This window comes from Oryza sativa, chromosome 11, assembly GCF_034140825.1.
Source record: "Oryza sativa Japonica Group chromosome 11, ASM3414082v1".
Taxonomy (NCBI): domain Eukaryota; kingdom Viridiplantae; phylum Streptophyta; class Magnoliopsida; order Poales; family Poaceae; genus Oryza; species Oryza sativa.
In genome coordinates, this window is record NC_089045.1 from 1169878 (window position 1) to 1186659 (window position 16782).

The window sequence follows — 16782 nt, forward strand, 5'->3', positions numbered from 1 at the left end:
CGTCGCCTGTTGAGCCATCGCCAATTCGCCATCGCATCCGGATGCGATGGGCGGCAGTGGCACAGTGTGGGCTCGCGACAGCCATGGACGACGACCACCACAGCGGCGGCGAGGTCTCTCTCGAGGGTTTGGATCGCTATTAATGATGATTGTGATCCTGATTTTTCGGATCGCTGTTAATATGCTAGCCATGGTAAAGATCGTCTCCCAAGCTACAGCGTCAGATAAAATCATTTCAGCATTTCTGACTGAAGTGAACGATGGCCCCGCCGGACGACCTGTTTGTTGCTACCACTCCGCGATGACAAGACCAAATGCCTCAGAAATTGGTCTGCATACTTTGATCTGAAGCTGTCTATTTGACGGACGGGCTTAACAAATGAGCTCTACAATCAGTTGCAGGGACAGCACCAACTGCAGACTGAAACTCGCCTCATTTTTTACAGTTTTCAGTCAACAATGCTCGTGGTCTGATTTTTAATGACATTGGTCCTCAGAAGTTTATAGTATAGCCAGCTGCTGGCTCCAAATCATATATAGTCAACTTAGTAGACTATTCATACAATAATTACCTATAAATATATACTACACTATTAAATTCTGTGGTCCCACCAATCATACACACATGTATCTTGGAGTCCGTACTGCAGCTGGCTACAAATCTGTAGCCCGCTGCTCTTCTCACTCTTCTTTTATCTTCTCACTGCTGGCCTGAATGCTGGAAGGGTACATTGCCTGATCAAGCTTAATCCTATTTGCAGACGGGGATGATTGGAGGATGGAATTCGGCTTTCTTGTTTCTGCTGTCTGTCTGTATGTTAGTTGGTAGCAATATTAATTGGGGGAAATGATGAGCAGAATTCAGAGGAGTTGGGTGAAGGTATTCATTTTGGTAGTAAACCTTGCCTACTCCTGCCTCACTCGCCGGAGACCAGTACGGAGTACTGCTTACTGTACACTGCAGTCTCTCCTGCCATGCCTTCCCGTACTCTGTTATCCGCTGATCTGGCAACCTGACATACATTCATGCTAGTATTTCACAGTAACTATGCAAGCGTAAAAATGGAAGTTACATTGGATACAACTGTTAGCTGATCAGCACTCAGCAGTAGCAGGAAAAGTACGTACAGTGCCTGTGGAATTCGCTAACAATACTGCGTAAGGTGAAGGTTTGCAGTCACACATGCATTTTTGACGATTCTGACCAAATTCACACTTCATCAGAAGTGGAGCACTCAAGCTAACCCATGCGTGTACATGCACCCATGGTTCACTGATGACAGCCATGAGGATAAATGTGGCATGCGTTAAAACTGAAAACTGGAATATAAGTGAAGGAAACAGGAGAGTACAAACTCACTTTTGCTAGTAATTGGGCTTGACCTTTTGTGCCATATCCAGGCCCGCTATGGCCTTCACATACTTGCGCAATCTTACACTTGGAGTATGTCTATTTCACCTCCCTTGTGCTCTTGCCCTCGGTCAAATCGCATCCCTCAACCGTAAAACCGGGTATCGTTTTTGAGGGTGGTTTTTTTGACGTGGTAGCCTAGTCATTGAAAAAAAATAAAAAAAAATATATACATTGGGTCTACATGTTGGTGACTAATTTTATTCTTCCTTCTCTACCACTCCCTTCTCTCCTCTCCACCCTCTCTCCACGGGCGAGGTTGATGATCTACACGATGAATTCATATGGTCCTCCTAAACAACTCCATTGTGTGGTACCCAAAAGCCGTCAAGCTTTGCTTCCACGGTCACACCGTCTTTCTCAAGTGCTTCCACCACTGGTCACGTGGCAGGTCCTTCCACGACATGAAGCCTAATCTCACCGAGTGTCGCATGTGGAGTTCGGAGATGGCGGTGGCCACAATAATGGAGGTGGGCTTAATAGATGCCTCGTGTGTGGAGGAGGCAGCGTATCAAAGTTATATAGGCCTTATAATCCAATCAAGTTTAAGAAGAGTAATGTAATGTAAGATACAAATGGATCAACGAATAATGTTTGATAAGAACAAGGATCTATTTGATTGGGCTTAACCTTGGGCTTCACTTTTTCCGAAGACACGAATTAAGTTTGATAAGGATAAGGTTGTGTTTGATTGGACTCCAACTTCACTTTTTTTTCTAAGGCTAAAGTCTAAAATAAAAATGGGTTAGAGTGATCCTAAAAAAGAACTAGAGAGACGGTGTGGATGCTCCATAATTCTGCTCCAAACTCCACTTTCAGTAGTTATATTTAGAAGTAAAAGCCCTTCTAAACATGTACTAAATACACTGAGTAAGAGCACAAGGTATGAAGATGCACAAGGATGAGCAACTTAGTTGGTAGCACAAGGTGCATTCTTTCACCAAAGAAAAGTCTTGTTCATCCCCATAAATTTCAGTTGGTGATGTATTTGCAAATTGGAATTCTCTATGCAACCTCGCAAGAATGGACAACATCACGGGCCTGTTCATTTTGATGCCATTTTCAACCTTACCAAATTTTGGTAAAGTTGCCAAAAAAAAAGTGGCTATATTTAGTTTGCTGCCAAATTTTGGTAACTATATAAGAAATCCTACCAAAATTTTGACATAGTTGTCAAAATTTTGATAGGCAATGCTAAAATTTGGTAAGGTTTTTTTTGGCATCAAAGTGAACAGGCCCCACAACAGCATACAAGGAAAAGTAACGGCACATCCTTTTCTTGATTCTTGTCCTTGCTCCCAAGTCATCAGTTTCCAAAGTAAAGATCACACCAGCACGTTGGCGATGGCGACATCCTCAAAAAGAAAAAAGGAAAAAAAGAGAAGAGAAGGTCAAGATTTTACTAGCACGTAGAAAAAGGAAATAAAAACTGAAAAGGAAAGGAAAACGAGAGGAAGGGTCTCTGTCCAGTCCAGTCCACTTCCGGCCCATTTACTACGGAGTAGTATACAAGTCTACTACCACGCCGTCGCCGGAGGCCGGCCTCATTCGGCAACCAACCATGTGGCGCGCGGCCGCCTACCACCTCCTCCTCCTCCGCCGCGCCGCGCATCCTCCTCCCTCTCCGGCAACCGCCACAGGGGCGGCCTGCGCGCTCCGCCACGTGCGCCTCTTCTCCCCGCCTCCGCATCCGCCGTCGTCGCGGCCCACGGAGGCCGAGGCGGAGGTGACGGCGGCGGAGGCGCGGAGGCTGGTGCGGCTGGTGGGCGTGGAGGCGCTCAAGCGGCGGCTGAGGGACGGGCGGGAGGAGGTGGTCGGGTACGGGGAGCTCCTGGACGCCTGCGTCGAGGCCGGCGCGGCGCGCACGCGGCGTGACGCGGAGGCGCTCGCCCGGGCCATGGACGAGGCCGGCGTCGTGCTGCTGTTCCGCGACAAGGCCTACCTCCACCCCGAGAAGGTGACATTTCTCCCTAATTATCCCCATTCTCCCTGTACTTGCATGCTTCAGTTCTTGATTTGCAACTCCCTTTAGAATGAGGATCTGGATTCCAATTGGAATGGGCCCTTTTGCTTTGCCCCCAAATGATTGACTGCCTCAAGAGAATTTTACTCCTGTAGTGACCACTACTGCAATTGTTTTTAGCCCATTGGAGATTCAAATGCTCCTATATAAGCACCCATTTTCTCTGACCTGCAATGTTAGTAGTGTTCCTGAAATGGATAATCGAAATGGACATGCACAATTCAAGTTGATCGAATTGGATACCAACAAAATAACAACAAATGAAGTTTTGTTCAAAGTTAGTTGCTATTCATGCGGCGGATGAAGCATTGGATCAAGGTGTAGAGACAGGATTTTATCAGAAACAGTAGAAATGAGATTGGGCTATGACCATTCACAATGTGGTAAAACCAAGATGTTTCCAGTTTCCAACGATATCTTCTTCACCTACCCTGGTCATAAGAAAGACCATACAACACTCCAAGCAAGCAAGGAAAAGTAAAATACTGGAATTTGTTTTGTAGTTGTCTTTTATGCCACTTATACCATATCAGGATCCAGCCTTGACACAATTTGTAACTTTATTCCTTGAGTTATGGACACTACATCCACCAAAGCTTAAAGCTTATCTTAATGCAATTTACGTCATCATTTCGTGTATCATTTCTCTCGATGATTCCTTTTTCTCTTTTGTTCATTTCTGACAGGGGGACATGGGGAGTTTTTCCTTTTCACTGTATAGAAGTGATAATTCTGCCTAATTGCCTGATCAATTTTTAGAACTCGGTGACACTTGTGCTATTAAACTGAAGCCTTTTTTTTTGACAATTTTTAGGTGGTTGAGCTTGTTAGAAGAGCTGTTCCGCTTGCACTCTCACCGGAGAACGATTCAAGAAAAGAAGAGCTGAAGAAGCTCCAGGAGAAGAAGGAAGAGATCGACAAGCTGGCGCACAAGCAAGTCCGGCGCATCCTGTGGTCTGGACTAGGTTTCTTCATGTGCCAAGTTGGGCTCTTCTTCCGCCTTACTTTCTGGGAATTTTCATGGGATGTGATGGAGCCAATTGCCTTCTTCACAACTGCATCTGGCCTGCTCGTTGGTTACGCATATTTCCTCATTACCTCAAGGGATCCAACATATGAGGACTTCATGGAAAGGTTGTATTTGTCAAGACACAGAAAGCTTTGTGCCAAGAATAGTTTTGATATGGCAAAGTACCTCGAGTTGCAGAAGCATTGCAAGTGTCCTCTGGAAGGTCATTATTCCCATAGTTCTAAGTTTCATGACTTGTAACACCAGGATTGGATTGTCTCTACTGTTGTTACTTGATAATGTACTCTTTACTTGTAGAATTGATAGAAAAAAACACATGATCAAGTCATTGAAGGGGCATTTATAAAAAAAAACAACATCAACCTAACAAAAGCTTGCATACTTACTGTAGATAAATGGAAACGATTTATATTCACAGAAATCAGAAACCACTTACAGATTTAGCTTGATCCTTACTGGAGATAAATGTGAGCTTTCAGATTTAGGCGTTCTTATCTACCGTATGAAATTTTTACACAAGATGTGTTATTAGAGCAATCCAAAAGCCACAATGCCCTGCTTATAGTGAAAGGGGACAAGGCACAAGCAGTGTTGCCATCTGAGTGCTTAAATTCCTTGCAAACAAAAACATATTGGAATATGCAGGACATAAAGATGCCATTTTGATGCCAAAGAGCAAAACAAACATCGTTTTTCTGCCTATAAAGATGTCAACGCACCGAAAAATAGCCAGGCTTGCCATTGGTAAAGAATTGGATGAATAAAATGACAACTTGCAAGGAACTGCACCTTTGCAAACCCAAACGTGCAGTTGAACAGGTGAAGTATTCAACATAACACCCTGGTAACTGGTAAACTGCAGCCTACTTCAAAGGTGTCGTATGGTGACCAGCTCACATGTTCTATACAAAAAATTAACGCAAATGCTTACAGTTTGGTATAATAATTAAGACCATACCCCAACAATTTCTTTCACTTCATCCGGTGGCTTGCATTTATAATCGTAGTTTCTTTTGATACATTCCTTACACATTATATTTGTGATTTTTTATATGATTCATACACATTTATACAATGCAAATTAGGTCGATTGATATTGGGGCAATGATATTTTATTTGAATCTAGAGGTAATCAAGTACCTCAAAAAGGTCGCCAATTTAAACATAGTTAAAGGGCACATCTAAATAACAACCATATCATATAAATAAGAGTAGCATTACATGCATATAGACAGCACACTTCGGTTTACTGTGTGGGTAACCTAGATAGGTAAGACCGATGTACACTGATTGCATGAAGCATTCACTAACCATATAGCTAACAGTAGACGATGAGATCGTAAAGGCTTGAACATTCATGGATATCCTTCTAGAACTTTAAGAAGGGATGGATACATGCATATTACAAATAAGGGTATCAGTTTCTCTAAATATGGCTTGGAATTAAATTGCATTATTCTGTCTTCGTTATTAAATATGATGATCACCCCTTGCACAAGTTCAAGAATTAATTATATCCTGTATGCGAGCATAGGCGTCCATTTGTACTTGCCGACATTCCGGGCTGCAGAAAGCGCTCTCTCCCCTGTTACAACATCTTATAATTAAAAAAGAGAGGCATAAAAGGATGTGAAGTTTTCAATCCACCTCATCATTGTACAATAGTATATTACAATTGTTCAACAATAATTTAATTCTTTTTCTAAAAAAAGAATTCGCACGTGCATGTCAAACAAATAAAAATCTTCCCTATCTATAAAAACAAAATACACTAGTACCAACCACGGATGAAAAGTTATATAAATTGATTTCACCTAAATAAGTAAAAGTGATCATAATTAGTAGCATGTGTACAAGTTAATTATGTATGGAGATTAGAAAATTAATTAACTAAACCGTGCATGTATACAAAGCTATTATCATTTATCAAAGAAAAAGAAGGTTTATCAATTGTCATCAACAAATTAATTAATCAGCTAGGTTAGGTACCTGAAGATGTAGACGTTCATCTGTGGACTAAGTGTGCGGTTGCAGGTAGCGCAAAACCTCATAAAATTTTGAGGACGCAGCGTAGGGGGCTGTGAACTGATGGGAACGCCAACATTATCATCAACACCTCGTCGTGTTTGATATTCATCTGCCACGCCCACGCCCCGGTTTCTGCTGCTTGGCTGGCCTCTCCTCGTCCTCACCTGCTCACTACTCATGTACTCCGGCTGCTGCTGGCCGCCGACGGGCACCAGCGGCGGCGGCGGAGCGGCGTCGTCGTCGGTGTTCCTCTGACAAGACAAGCTGTCGCCCATATCTCGGCCGGCTGACACTGTAGCTATAGCTGAAGGAGAAATGTATGTACTAGCTAGCTAGGAATAATGGAGCTAATGATCGAGCCAATCAGCGCGCGTTTGAATATATAATGATACAGAGTGATGCACATGCATGCAATCAAGGAATTAACTTAGGAAATATAGCATGTATCCATGCATGTATGCGTAAACGAGGGATTTGATATATGTCGCTCCAAATAATTAAAAGGCTTTCTTAATTTACACCAGTGAGATTAGGATCCCGTATATATTGTAGTAATCCGGAAATTAAGAGCGAATTTCTCGTGTTTCATGTACGTAAATTAACAAGGGGCACACGCATGTAGTAGGAAATTAACACTCTCTACGGGGCCGGCCGGGGATGCGAGATCTCGCCGCCGCTAGCTAGCTAGGAAATTAATCAATCCTTTTGCTTAATTACCTGCATGGTTGGATACGTGACATAGCACTTTACACTACACACAGAGATCTTCATCTGCAAGCATGCATGCTAATATACATGTATATGGAAGTGGATTTTTTTCCTCTCGAGGGGATATCCCCTTAAATTTAAGTTACATGTAAAAATAAGGGGATATCTTTTTCAAGGGAGATAATTTGAGTTTTCTAATATATAGTAGTCCATGCAGTACATATTAATTAACTTACCGAGATTATTTATATGGTAGGAAATAAATAATCGTCCCCACTGGCATGTGGCCCTGATATTAGGCACAAAGTAGGAGGTGTATCACGAGAGAAATAGGGGCGATGATTAATTCAGTGTTCAAGTGGGGGCCGTACGTGGCGATTAATTTGATCCGACCAAAATAAAAAAAAAGTTAATAGAGATTAAGGCCCTGTTTCTTTCAGCTTGGGATTATTATAATCCAGATTATTGGGAGTAAGCTGGAAGAAACAGACAACTTATTGAATTAAGTTATTATAATCTGGAGCCCAGCTTATTATAATCTGATAAGCTCATTTAGGTGAGGTTTTTCCAGATTATTGAGTGAAAAATTATCCACCATGCCACCCCACTCTCTTTTTAGACTTGCAAACCCAATAATCTAGGCTCTAATAATCTAGGAAAGAAACAACTAACCGTTTATTCTACTGCAGATTATAACAATCTAGCTTATAGTAATCTGACTCAATAATCTAGATTATAATAATCCAAGCTGAAAGAAACATGGTCTAATACTACTCCGTAATTGATATGTGCTACCAATGTTATCTTGCCCGGCCCTTGTGCGGCCCAACATAATTATGAACGTGTGTTCTAATATGTTTCTGATTCGGAAGTCGGAACGCGTACTCACGAGATAAAATAGAGAGAGAAGCCTTAGCCGCCGGTGATCCCTAGCTAGAACCACCCCTCTGCATCGATCCCCAAATCAAATTGAGATTGAGATCGAGGCGTCGAGCGAGCGATATGGCTGGCGAATTTAGTGATCTGATGATACAGGAGGGGGCGAGGCTAGGGCTGAAGAGGTGCTCCAACGCGGAGGGCGGCGGCCAAGAAGATGAAGGTGAAGGTGAAGGAGAGGCTGACGAGGGAAGAGGTGGAGCGGCTGCTGTCGTTCGTGCCGAGGCCGTTTCCTCCTCGCGACAGACCACGGTGCGACGATCCCGACGTCAACGAGATGGAGGATCTCCTCGCCCACACCGTGCTGCTCCTCAACTCCAACAACCAAGTCATCCTCCGGGCGCAGGCCAGGGCCCGCGAGGAGCTCCGGACCAAGGGCTACGTCGAGCGCTGGGTCACCAAATCCGTCGCCGACATGCCGGCCTCAACAGCCTAGCTAGCTAGGCCCTCCATACCTAGCTACCTCAATTCAAGTATCACCATCGATCTCTCCTAACTGTATTAGTAATATAATGTAGATGAGCATGACATTACGATGATTTGCTTCTTCGGTGGTGTGGAAGCATATTTTATTACTGATTAGTAGCATCTGTATATATCTGTAAACAGATTTTATTACGACGACGACGACCAAAAATACGTACTAGGTTTAATTTGCGGATTATATTTACGTCATCCGATTGACTCCCGCACGACGCCCTCCTCCGATCCGTGCATCGGCGTCGTCTAGCCAACTCGTCCGATCCGATTAAGAGACCGAACGCCGATCGATCCGGCCAATTGGACTCGAATCCTACTTGTTTTGCCTCCCCCAGGTATAGTGATGCATATATAAATGCAGACCAGCATCGCTAGCTCAGCTCGTGTCCACCAATTCACAAAATCGATTCCAATACCCAACAAGGCGACGCCGTCGGAGGAGGAGGAATTAAAGGGAAGAGAAGAAGATCGATGTGTGGCGATGACAAATGAGCTGAAGAGGTGCTCCAAGGAGGCGACGCCATCGGAGGAGAAGGCCGCCAAGAAGATGAAGAAGGAGGAGGCTGTGAAGAAGAAGAGGATGCCGATGGAACGGGTGCACCACCTGCTGTCGATGGTGCCGAGGGCGCCGGTTCCTCTTCCGGTGATCCGCGATGATTCCCCGGAGCTGAAGGAGATCGACCAACGTCGTGCAGGCTCTCAACACCAGCTCTCAACTCATCCGCCGGATGCAGGCCAACGCCCGTGAGCAGCTGCGGACCAAGGGCTACGTTGACTCCGACGACCTCTAGTTGAAACTGATCGATGTCTGTATGATGCTGCAAACTGTCATTAATTAATTATTAGCGATCTGAACCATCGAGTGTCATTAGCTATTGACGATCTCCTCAACCATCGATGTATCTGTATTATTATACTGAACCATCGAGTGTCATTAGCTATTATCAAAGTTTTCGTGCTCAACTTTGATCGTCCGTCTTATTTATAATTTTTTTAAATTAGTATTTTTCTTGTTATGAGATGATAAAATATGAATAGTAATTTACTTATGACTTATGTTTTTATTTTTTTAAAAAAAAATTAAATAAGACAGACGATCAAAGTTGGACGCGGAAAACTATGACTGTACTTAAAATGATGGGACGGAGGGAGTACATATATTTCACCTCACCTACTATACAGCGGGAGGCTGGGATGAATCTTGTAGTGTGTGCCCTGGTCTTCTTTTTTTGTTCAGCGTTTTGGTTGCTACCATGTCAAAATTAATATGGAAAATATCAAAACCTAGAAAAAATTTTGGTAGTGCCAAAGCCATTTTTTTTGGCAACCTATGTGTTATTATTGGCATTTTTTTAGCAAACCAAAACTAACCAAAGAACTATTCAAATTGCCAAAAATTTGGTAGGGCACATAATTTTGGCATCAAAACCAAAATTCTTTCATGCTATTGCTTTGGTTGTCATACCAAAAATAAACCGAATAAAACCTTACTAATGTTATATTTTGCTACAATCAACGATGGCCTGAGGTCTATTTGGCACAGCTCAGCACTAGCTCCACCCCTCCTGGAGCTGGAGCTCAGTCAAACAGTTTCAGCTCCACCAAAACTAGGAGTGGAGCTTTCTCACAAAATGAACTAGAATTGTGGAGCTAGGTTTAGACAGCTCCACAACTCCACTACAGACCCAACTCCTGAAGCTAAATTTAGGAGTTGGAGCTGTACCAAACAGGCATATGTGAATGAGTGACCTTTACAGGATGTCCTGAGTGCTGAAGACAAAATGTAAAGGTAGATGAGCCTGCAGTATGCAATCACGCTATTCTGGTTTTGCAATGCTTGGACGTTGAAGCTGTTTTAGCTCTATGTACTATCTTTTATCAAACTGATGATACAAGAATCCTTCCGATGTACAAAATGCAAAGATCTCAAAACTTAGACATTGGTGTGACATGGTACATAGGCCTTGAAGAAGAAAGAAAGAATCACCCAATACTTGCGGGTTGAGGCATTCTACATCTGTACATGCCATGCTAGTGAACACTCAAGTTATACAGTATAGCTCTTATACAACGAGCAAAGATACACATGAAAGAATTTATACGAAAAAATAACCACCAGGGAACTGCTCTTTTGCAATCCCAAAGTGGTAAATGTGAAGAAGATCCATCCAAATCGTGTAACAGGTGAAGGAATCAACATACACCATTGTTAACCAGGGATCTACTTCAAAGGTATCATGCTGGTGGCCTGCTACCATCTTTAGCTACTATGAAGTATTGCTTAAAATCTGGCACAAAAACATTTCATCCTATCTCCATTTTGGAATTAATGTAGTGCCACCATGCCACCCTTACTATACTCAATTCATTATAATGCTGCATCAGATTTCATCTCACTCTAACCCTCTTTGTTCCCGAAAGTTCTGTTGCTCCAAAATCCCAGAAATGTAGAATGTAGTGAATCTCATGTCACTGTTAGTCTGTTATTAATGTATATTGCATTCTGTCATAAACCTTTCCCCGTTGGTCATATATTTCCTCCAGTAGCCCTTGTAATCATGTATGCCCAAATCAAGCCAAGGTTTCATGACACCATTGTAGTGTAGAGTAACAGACCTTTTTATATCGGTTTGACTAACTCCATAATCATGTCCAAGACCTGATTGGACCCATGAATCTTCCAAAGGATATATCAAATCTTGAAAGACAAGTAAGCTTATGGGAAGTACTTTAAGTGGAAATGATGTCACACTGTCCTTTTGCAACTACAAAGACAAAGGCAGTGCATGAGAATACTGCTCTTATTGGGACACAATTAATAAATGAAATTGTGGAAGGATAACCAGGGCTACTAGAAAGGAATTCAGATATTTTCTATGATAAAAGTTACAATCGAATGTAAGATCTTAGGGATAGGAGTACTAACCTTTTGAAGCAATTGATCATACCGACTGGTAATGTGGAGATCCCTCCATTTTTTCAGTTCAACAACATTCAGACCAGATAACCACACACATGAATTGGTGCCAAAATTACGTTCCTCGGTGTAAGCCTTCAATTGTCCTAATTTAACTTCACAGAACTGAATAGCTCCCACCACTTTACCTCCCATATTGAGGTTCCACAGAGATGACAAGTCTTTCTGGACAATCAAATCATCATCTAGAACTACAACTCTATTCAAGCTAGGAAGAAGGTCAGGCAGGAGGAAATGTGAATGGCCAAAAGTAGAAATGTACTCAGTTTTCATTTGCTTCTGGAAAGATTGATAATGATTACGGAACGTGACACGGAATTCCTCAGCAGGTCGTAACAGTTTCATATCATGAAAATCAACATCCTTAGAGAGCTTCTGGTGATCCTCAATGTCAGTTACATGTACAGTTGCTTCCAAATACATATTTCTGTCAAACCAATGCTTCATCGCATAAAAATTTTGTGAATCGGTGAACAAATGGAAAACAATGCTACCAGAATCCTGAAATGTGTCAAGAGGACACAAGTTAGAACTGAGAAGGATTACTCATTGGTCATAAGTTTTTCAATCAGTTGGAAATACCTTGGAGTTCATAACCGTTGAATTAATTGTAGTCGAAACTGCAAGCACATTCTTGGAGAATATCACATAGTGATGGAAGGTGGGGTCTTCAAGTTTCTGCTTGTTTGACTGGACCGTATGAATAGACGTTGATTTGAAATATTCTACTGTCAATCTCATGTTCAAGCAATGGTGAGTTTTTGGCATAGTTTGTACCCCAAGATGATAGAGAAATGCACTCTGCCTTGTATGGAAATAAGCTTCATCTTCAGTTATATCAAGTAGCTGCCTAAGTTTCCGTTCAACACTTGTGCAGCCGACTTCACAAGACTTGGCTCTTTCAATTGTGCGCTCCATTTTCTCTAGCTTCTTTGCAAAACTGAAAAGGTATAAAAAGAATGTAAATAAGGTCAAATATTATAACAAAAGAAGCAGTCCTGACATTGCTATTTCTCATATAATTTGTTATGAAGTTTAATTGTACAAGTTTTTTTTTTTTACAAACAAAGCAGAAGATATAGATTTGATTACTAAGATCGGACTCACAATGGTGGAAGATCAGCATCTGCAATGGTGTCACTGAGCATGCGTTCATGCTCTTGGATGTTTTGTTTCAGTTCACGTGTAAATGTTTCCTGGTTCTTCAGCTTTGCAATACTAGGATAGTGAGCTCTTGCCATGAAAAGTTGATCCTTAAGCCTCTTCACAATAAAATCTTTCATCACTTCCTTATACTCAACAGACCAGAGGCAGTAGCTACCATATTCAAGTTCACAGGATCTGGGGTTCTCATGCTCGACTTCTTGGTCTTGGTTCTCTTTCTTATCAATAGTAGTATCCTGTCACAGAACAGATTCAGAGCCTTGTGGCAGAAAAAGGAAAGGGCATCCATCGTACACAAACACCTATCAGGTTATTGTGCTACTATTGTCTTCAAATTCATTTATACCAAGGGAAAAAAATCTGAAATTTGAAAAAGCCTTTTCTAATGTATCATTATGTCCATAATGCAGTTGTGATTTGCCAAAGCATTAACAAACAGAAGCACCAAACATGTGTGTACAAGATTTGCAGAGTAATACAAAATTATTCAGTGGTTCTGAGCCATAGAATAAACTTGTAACAGCGAAAAAAATGGGCAACCAACTAAGTTTCAGAGGAAAATTCAGTTCTATACTGTGCTGCAAACTATGTCAAGTATGTGCATTCTTAACTGATTGAAAGTACTGGCAACAGTGAGACATCTAAGAAGCAATTTTTAAGGTGTGAAATATGGCCAAAAGGACAAGTCAACTGTATAGTACAAAATTATTGCACTTTTAATCAACACAAATGTATACATTATTACTGAAGCCACACTGGAAATAAAAAAAAATGTTCCTACTCAAATATTTTACATTCACTATCTGTCTTCCTGAAGATCCCATTGACTGTAAAATCCCATTACTAATCAACTTATCATAGCAAGAAGTACAAACATTATAACTAACTGTGCTCACAGACAAGAATAATCCGTTGGTTACTCCAAACCAATGAAATGCACATATATTAAAATCCTAAGATTGCAAATAAGCATAGAAACTATTTCTTACCTTTGATCTCCAGGATAAGTCCTTTAACTGGTATCTTCTTTGTGTATGAAGTTCTGAAATAACATTGGATACTATAAAATGGATGCTGGTGGTATCTTACAGTTCTTGTTTTACAAAGTAAATGCAGTAACACTCTGCAAAATCTGATCTGACATTTCTTACCTTTGTTTTTTCTGGTCTCATTTTTTAGCTGAACTAAAGAGAAAACACCCTTGAGCTTTTCTTTTGATTTGGTAGAAACACTCTTGGACTTTGATCTACTACCAGATTTCTCATCCAAAATCCCATCAGATCCAGGAATTTTCTTTCTAGAAACATCCTGGTTTCACGAAAAGGAGATTAGCCAAAATAATAGGAATCATTTGAGAGGTCAGTGGAGCAAGCTCTTAAAGATTATTGTAACCAAGCAAATATCAAAATGGCATGGGTGATTCATTTCAATAGCAGTGCACATTCAAAATAAGTTTAGGCAGCAGTGTAAACCATATCGCATACGAGCTGATTCATCTACTTGATATTAATTTGTAACACAATACATTTAGTACAAAACTACTAATGCATATGTTACACCCCTAACATGGCGTACCCAAGCCTCCCTCAGTGCCACTCCCAAAGCCCAGTTGCACGATACCAGGCACGAATAACAAATATACTATAGCTGTAGAGGCATACTGTGATAGTATTCGACCTAAGCCCCATTTGGGAGTCTGCTGCAGTGCTGTAGAGCAGTTTTTAGTTACATGAGTCACGGGACATATACATTTACACGCAAGTACCGCAGGGTAAATTAGTAGATATATTTTTCACAACAACATGTTAATTGAAAATTAGGTGTGACAACAGCAGTTAGGAGGAAAGCAAAGCAATAATGTAAGGCCGAAAAGAAAAACACAAGAGAAATATGACCAGTTGAAATGGAAAGATGTGCAGTTCAGCAGAAATGTTGCTCACAGCAGCAACAGTCCAAGTCCATTTGTCAGTGACATTGGCAAAGAACAATTTTGGGGTGGCAATACGAGAATAGCAACAAAGCCCTGGCTTACAGTGTAGAGTGAGTACCCCTGCTAAGCAAGGCAGAACGCAGTAAAGCGTCAGCAAGCACACTGCACACACACGCAGAGTGCATGAACCGATGCCGTCTTGTTTTTTCTTATACTACAGAAACCTACCCATAAAACCCGCCTGGAAATTTGGGAATTTATATTCAGAAGGTCAGTTCTTACTCCAGAGTCACACAAATCTTCCAATTGGCAGGACAGAATGTCAAATTGGAAAAATTCTTCAGTAAAGCTGGGCGCGAGCCTTCCCTCAAAAAAAAAAAAAAATCCAGATGACTAAGAATTATGAGTCAGCCAATGGGCAGAATCAGCAAGCAGCATTACCTTGAGTAGCTTGTGCTTCATTCTCCCATCCAGATGCTTGTGCTTGCTAAACCCTAATTCCTAATTTAAAATGACGCACAAATCAGAACACCGAATTAAAAAAGAAATAAGTAATTTCGAAATGCAGCATGTATCTAATTCAGAAGGAAGGGGAAAAATGTGTTGATGAAATCGTACAGTGCTGATGACAACCGCGGCGCGCTCCTCCGATCCATGCCCTGCTGACAGTTAAGAAAAAAAAGACAAGCAGGAGATGAGGTGAGCAGCATGTATATGTAGGTAAGGTACAGAACAGATCCGAGGCGAGGTACCGGGGCGGTGGAGACCGAGGAGGAAGACGAGGGGCAGGAGGATGGAGCAGACGACGAGCGCCGGGACGGCGGCGGCCAGGGCAGTGCAGCGGCGCTTGGGCGGCGTCGACGGCGGCAAGGAATGGTGGCCCTTCATAGTGAGAGAAGCCGAGCAACGCCTGCTTCCAGACTCGAGAGAGCAGTGAGCAGTGGCAGCTTGTCGTCGTCGGAGCGGACGGTGACCTCACTGGCCGTGGCCGCCGATTGCCGCTTGGTAATTAGTGGAAGGAATTAATTAATACTCCTAGTTAGTTCCACATTAAGCTAGGCAGGGGCAGGCAGAGAACAAGCGAGGAAGACGAAGAAGACGCTTGTCTTCCATCCTCGGGGAGTGTGGTGTGTTAATGAGCAAAGCGCGTTCTTGCGCTTGTACACTCACTCTGCTTTCTTTCTTGTGCTCTGCTTGCTTGGAGAGTGAAGAGGAGGAGCGGCGTATTGGTTGATTGGATTCCACAAAACTCTCTCTCTCTCTAGTTTATTTTCTTTTGCTTTTGTTTGTTTCTCCTCTTTTGCTTTGCTTTGGACGTTGTATGTCTCTCTCTCTCTCTCTCTAATGAAATCGAAATCTCATGTCCCCTCTCCTTCGCTGTCTCGCTGATCTTCATTGTTCCTTTTAAAGTGGTTTGTCTACCTGACCTAAGCTAAGCAAGCTATTAGAGCAAGTTCAATAATATAGTCCGCTACTTACTCCAAAATTTAAAACATCATATATAGTCAATCTAATAGCTCACTTATATAATATATAGCTATAGAAATATACTGCATTATTAAATACATAATTCATCTATCTTTTTTACATAGTTTATTAGAGCTCATGCTGTAACTGGCTACAAATTTATAAGCACATTTTTGTTCTCTCTCCTCTCATCTCTCCTCTACATAAGTACAAATCTGATGTGGTAGCTTGTATAGCCCGCTTATGTCACCTTATTGTACTTGCTCTTAGTAGTACACACCATTTGGAGCAGCACATCTTAAATACTCCTAAACCAACATACAGGGGCGGATCCAAAGTGGGTGCAGGGGGACTCAAGTCCTCCCTACACCCACAAGACCCATAGATATTCCCCGGAGCACCTCCTTCAATTTTTTCACCATGTTCCTATATGGCTGGAGGTTGAAGAAACTGTGTAATTGCCTACACCCACAAGACCCATAGATATTCCCCGGAGCACCTCCTTCAATTTTTTCACCATGTTCCTATATGGCTGGAGGTTGAAGAAACTGTGTAATTGAGTTCCCCTAAATTTTTTTTGTTCCTAGATCTGCCCCTACCAACATAGTACGTGGATCGGTTATAAGCT

At 42.0% G+C, this 16782-nt stretch overlaps 2 protein-coding genes across 3 annotated transcripts; one reads left to right on the forward strand and one right to left on the reverse strand.

The window, feature by feature from the left end:
- Nucleotides 1-2951: 2951 nt before the first annotated feature.
- Nucleotides 2952-4836, forward strand: LOC4349639 (calcium uniporter protein 6, mitochondrial). Its single transcript, XM_015760250.3, has 2 exons — nucleotides 2952-3368; nucleotides 4249-4836. The coding sequence occupies exons 1-2, from the start codon at nucleotides 2973-2975 to the stop codon at nucleotides 4702-4704; spliced, it is 852 nt and encodes a 283-aa protein (XP_015615736.1). The 5' UTR covers nucleotides 2952-2972; the 3' UTR covers nucleotides 4705-4836.
- A 5623-nt stretch (nucleotides 4837-10459) lies between these two features.
- LOC4349640 (probable galacturonosyltransferase 7) lies at nucleotides 10460-15835 on the reverse strand. 2 transcript variants are annotated; one of them, XM_015760219.3, is made up of 9 exons: nucleotides 15440-15835; nucleotides 15306-15346; nucleotides 15129-15188; nucleotides 13909-14065; nucleotides 13747-13799; nucleotides 12701-12993; nucleotides 12176-12533; nucleotides 11543-12094; nucleotides 10460-11381 (listed from the first exon to the last, which is right to left on the reverse strand). In XM_015760219.3, exons 1-9 carry the CDS (start codon nucleotides 15573-15575, stop codon nucleotides 11103-11105), a joined length of 1929 nt encoding a protein of 642 aa, XP_015615705.1. In that variant the 5' UTR covers nucleotides 15576-15835; the 3' UTR covers nucleotides 10460-11102. The 2 variants fall into 2 exon arrangements, with proteins under 2 accessions (XP_015615705.1, XP_015615704.1); XM_015760218.3 differs by having other exon boundaries at nucleotides 15306-15349.
- Between the last annotated feature and the right edge of the window lie 947 nt (nucleotides 15836-16782).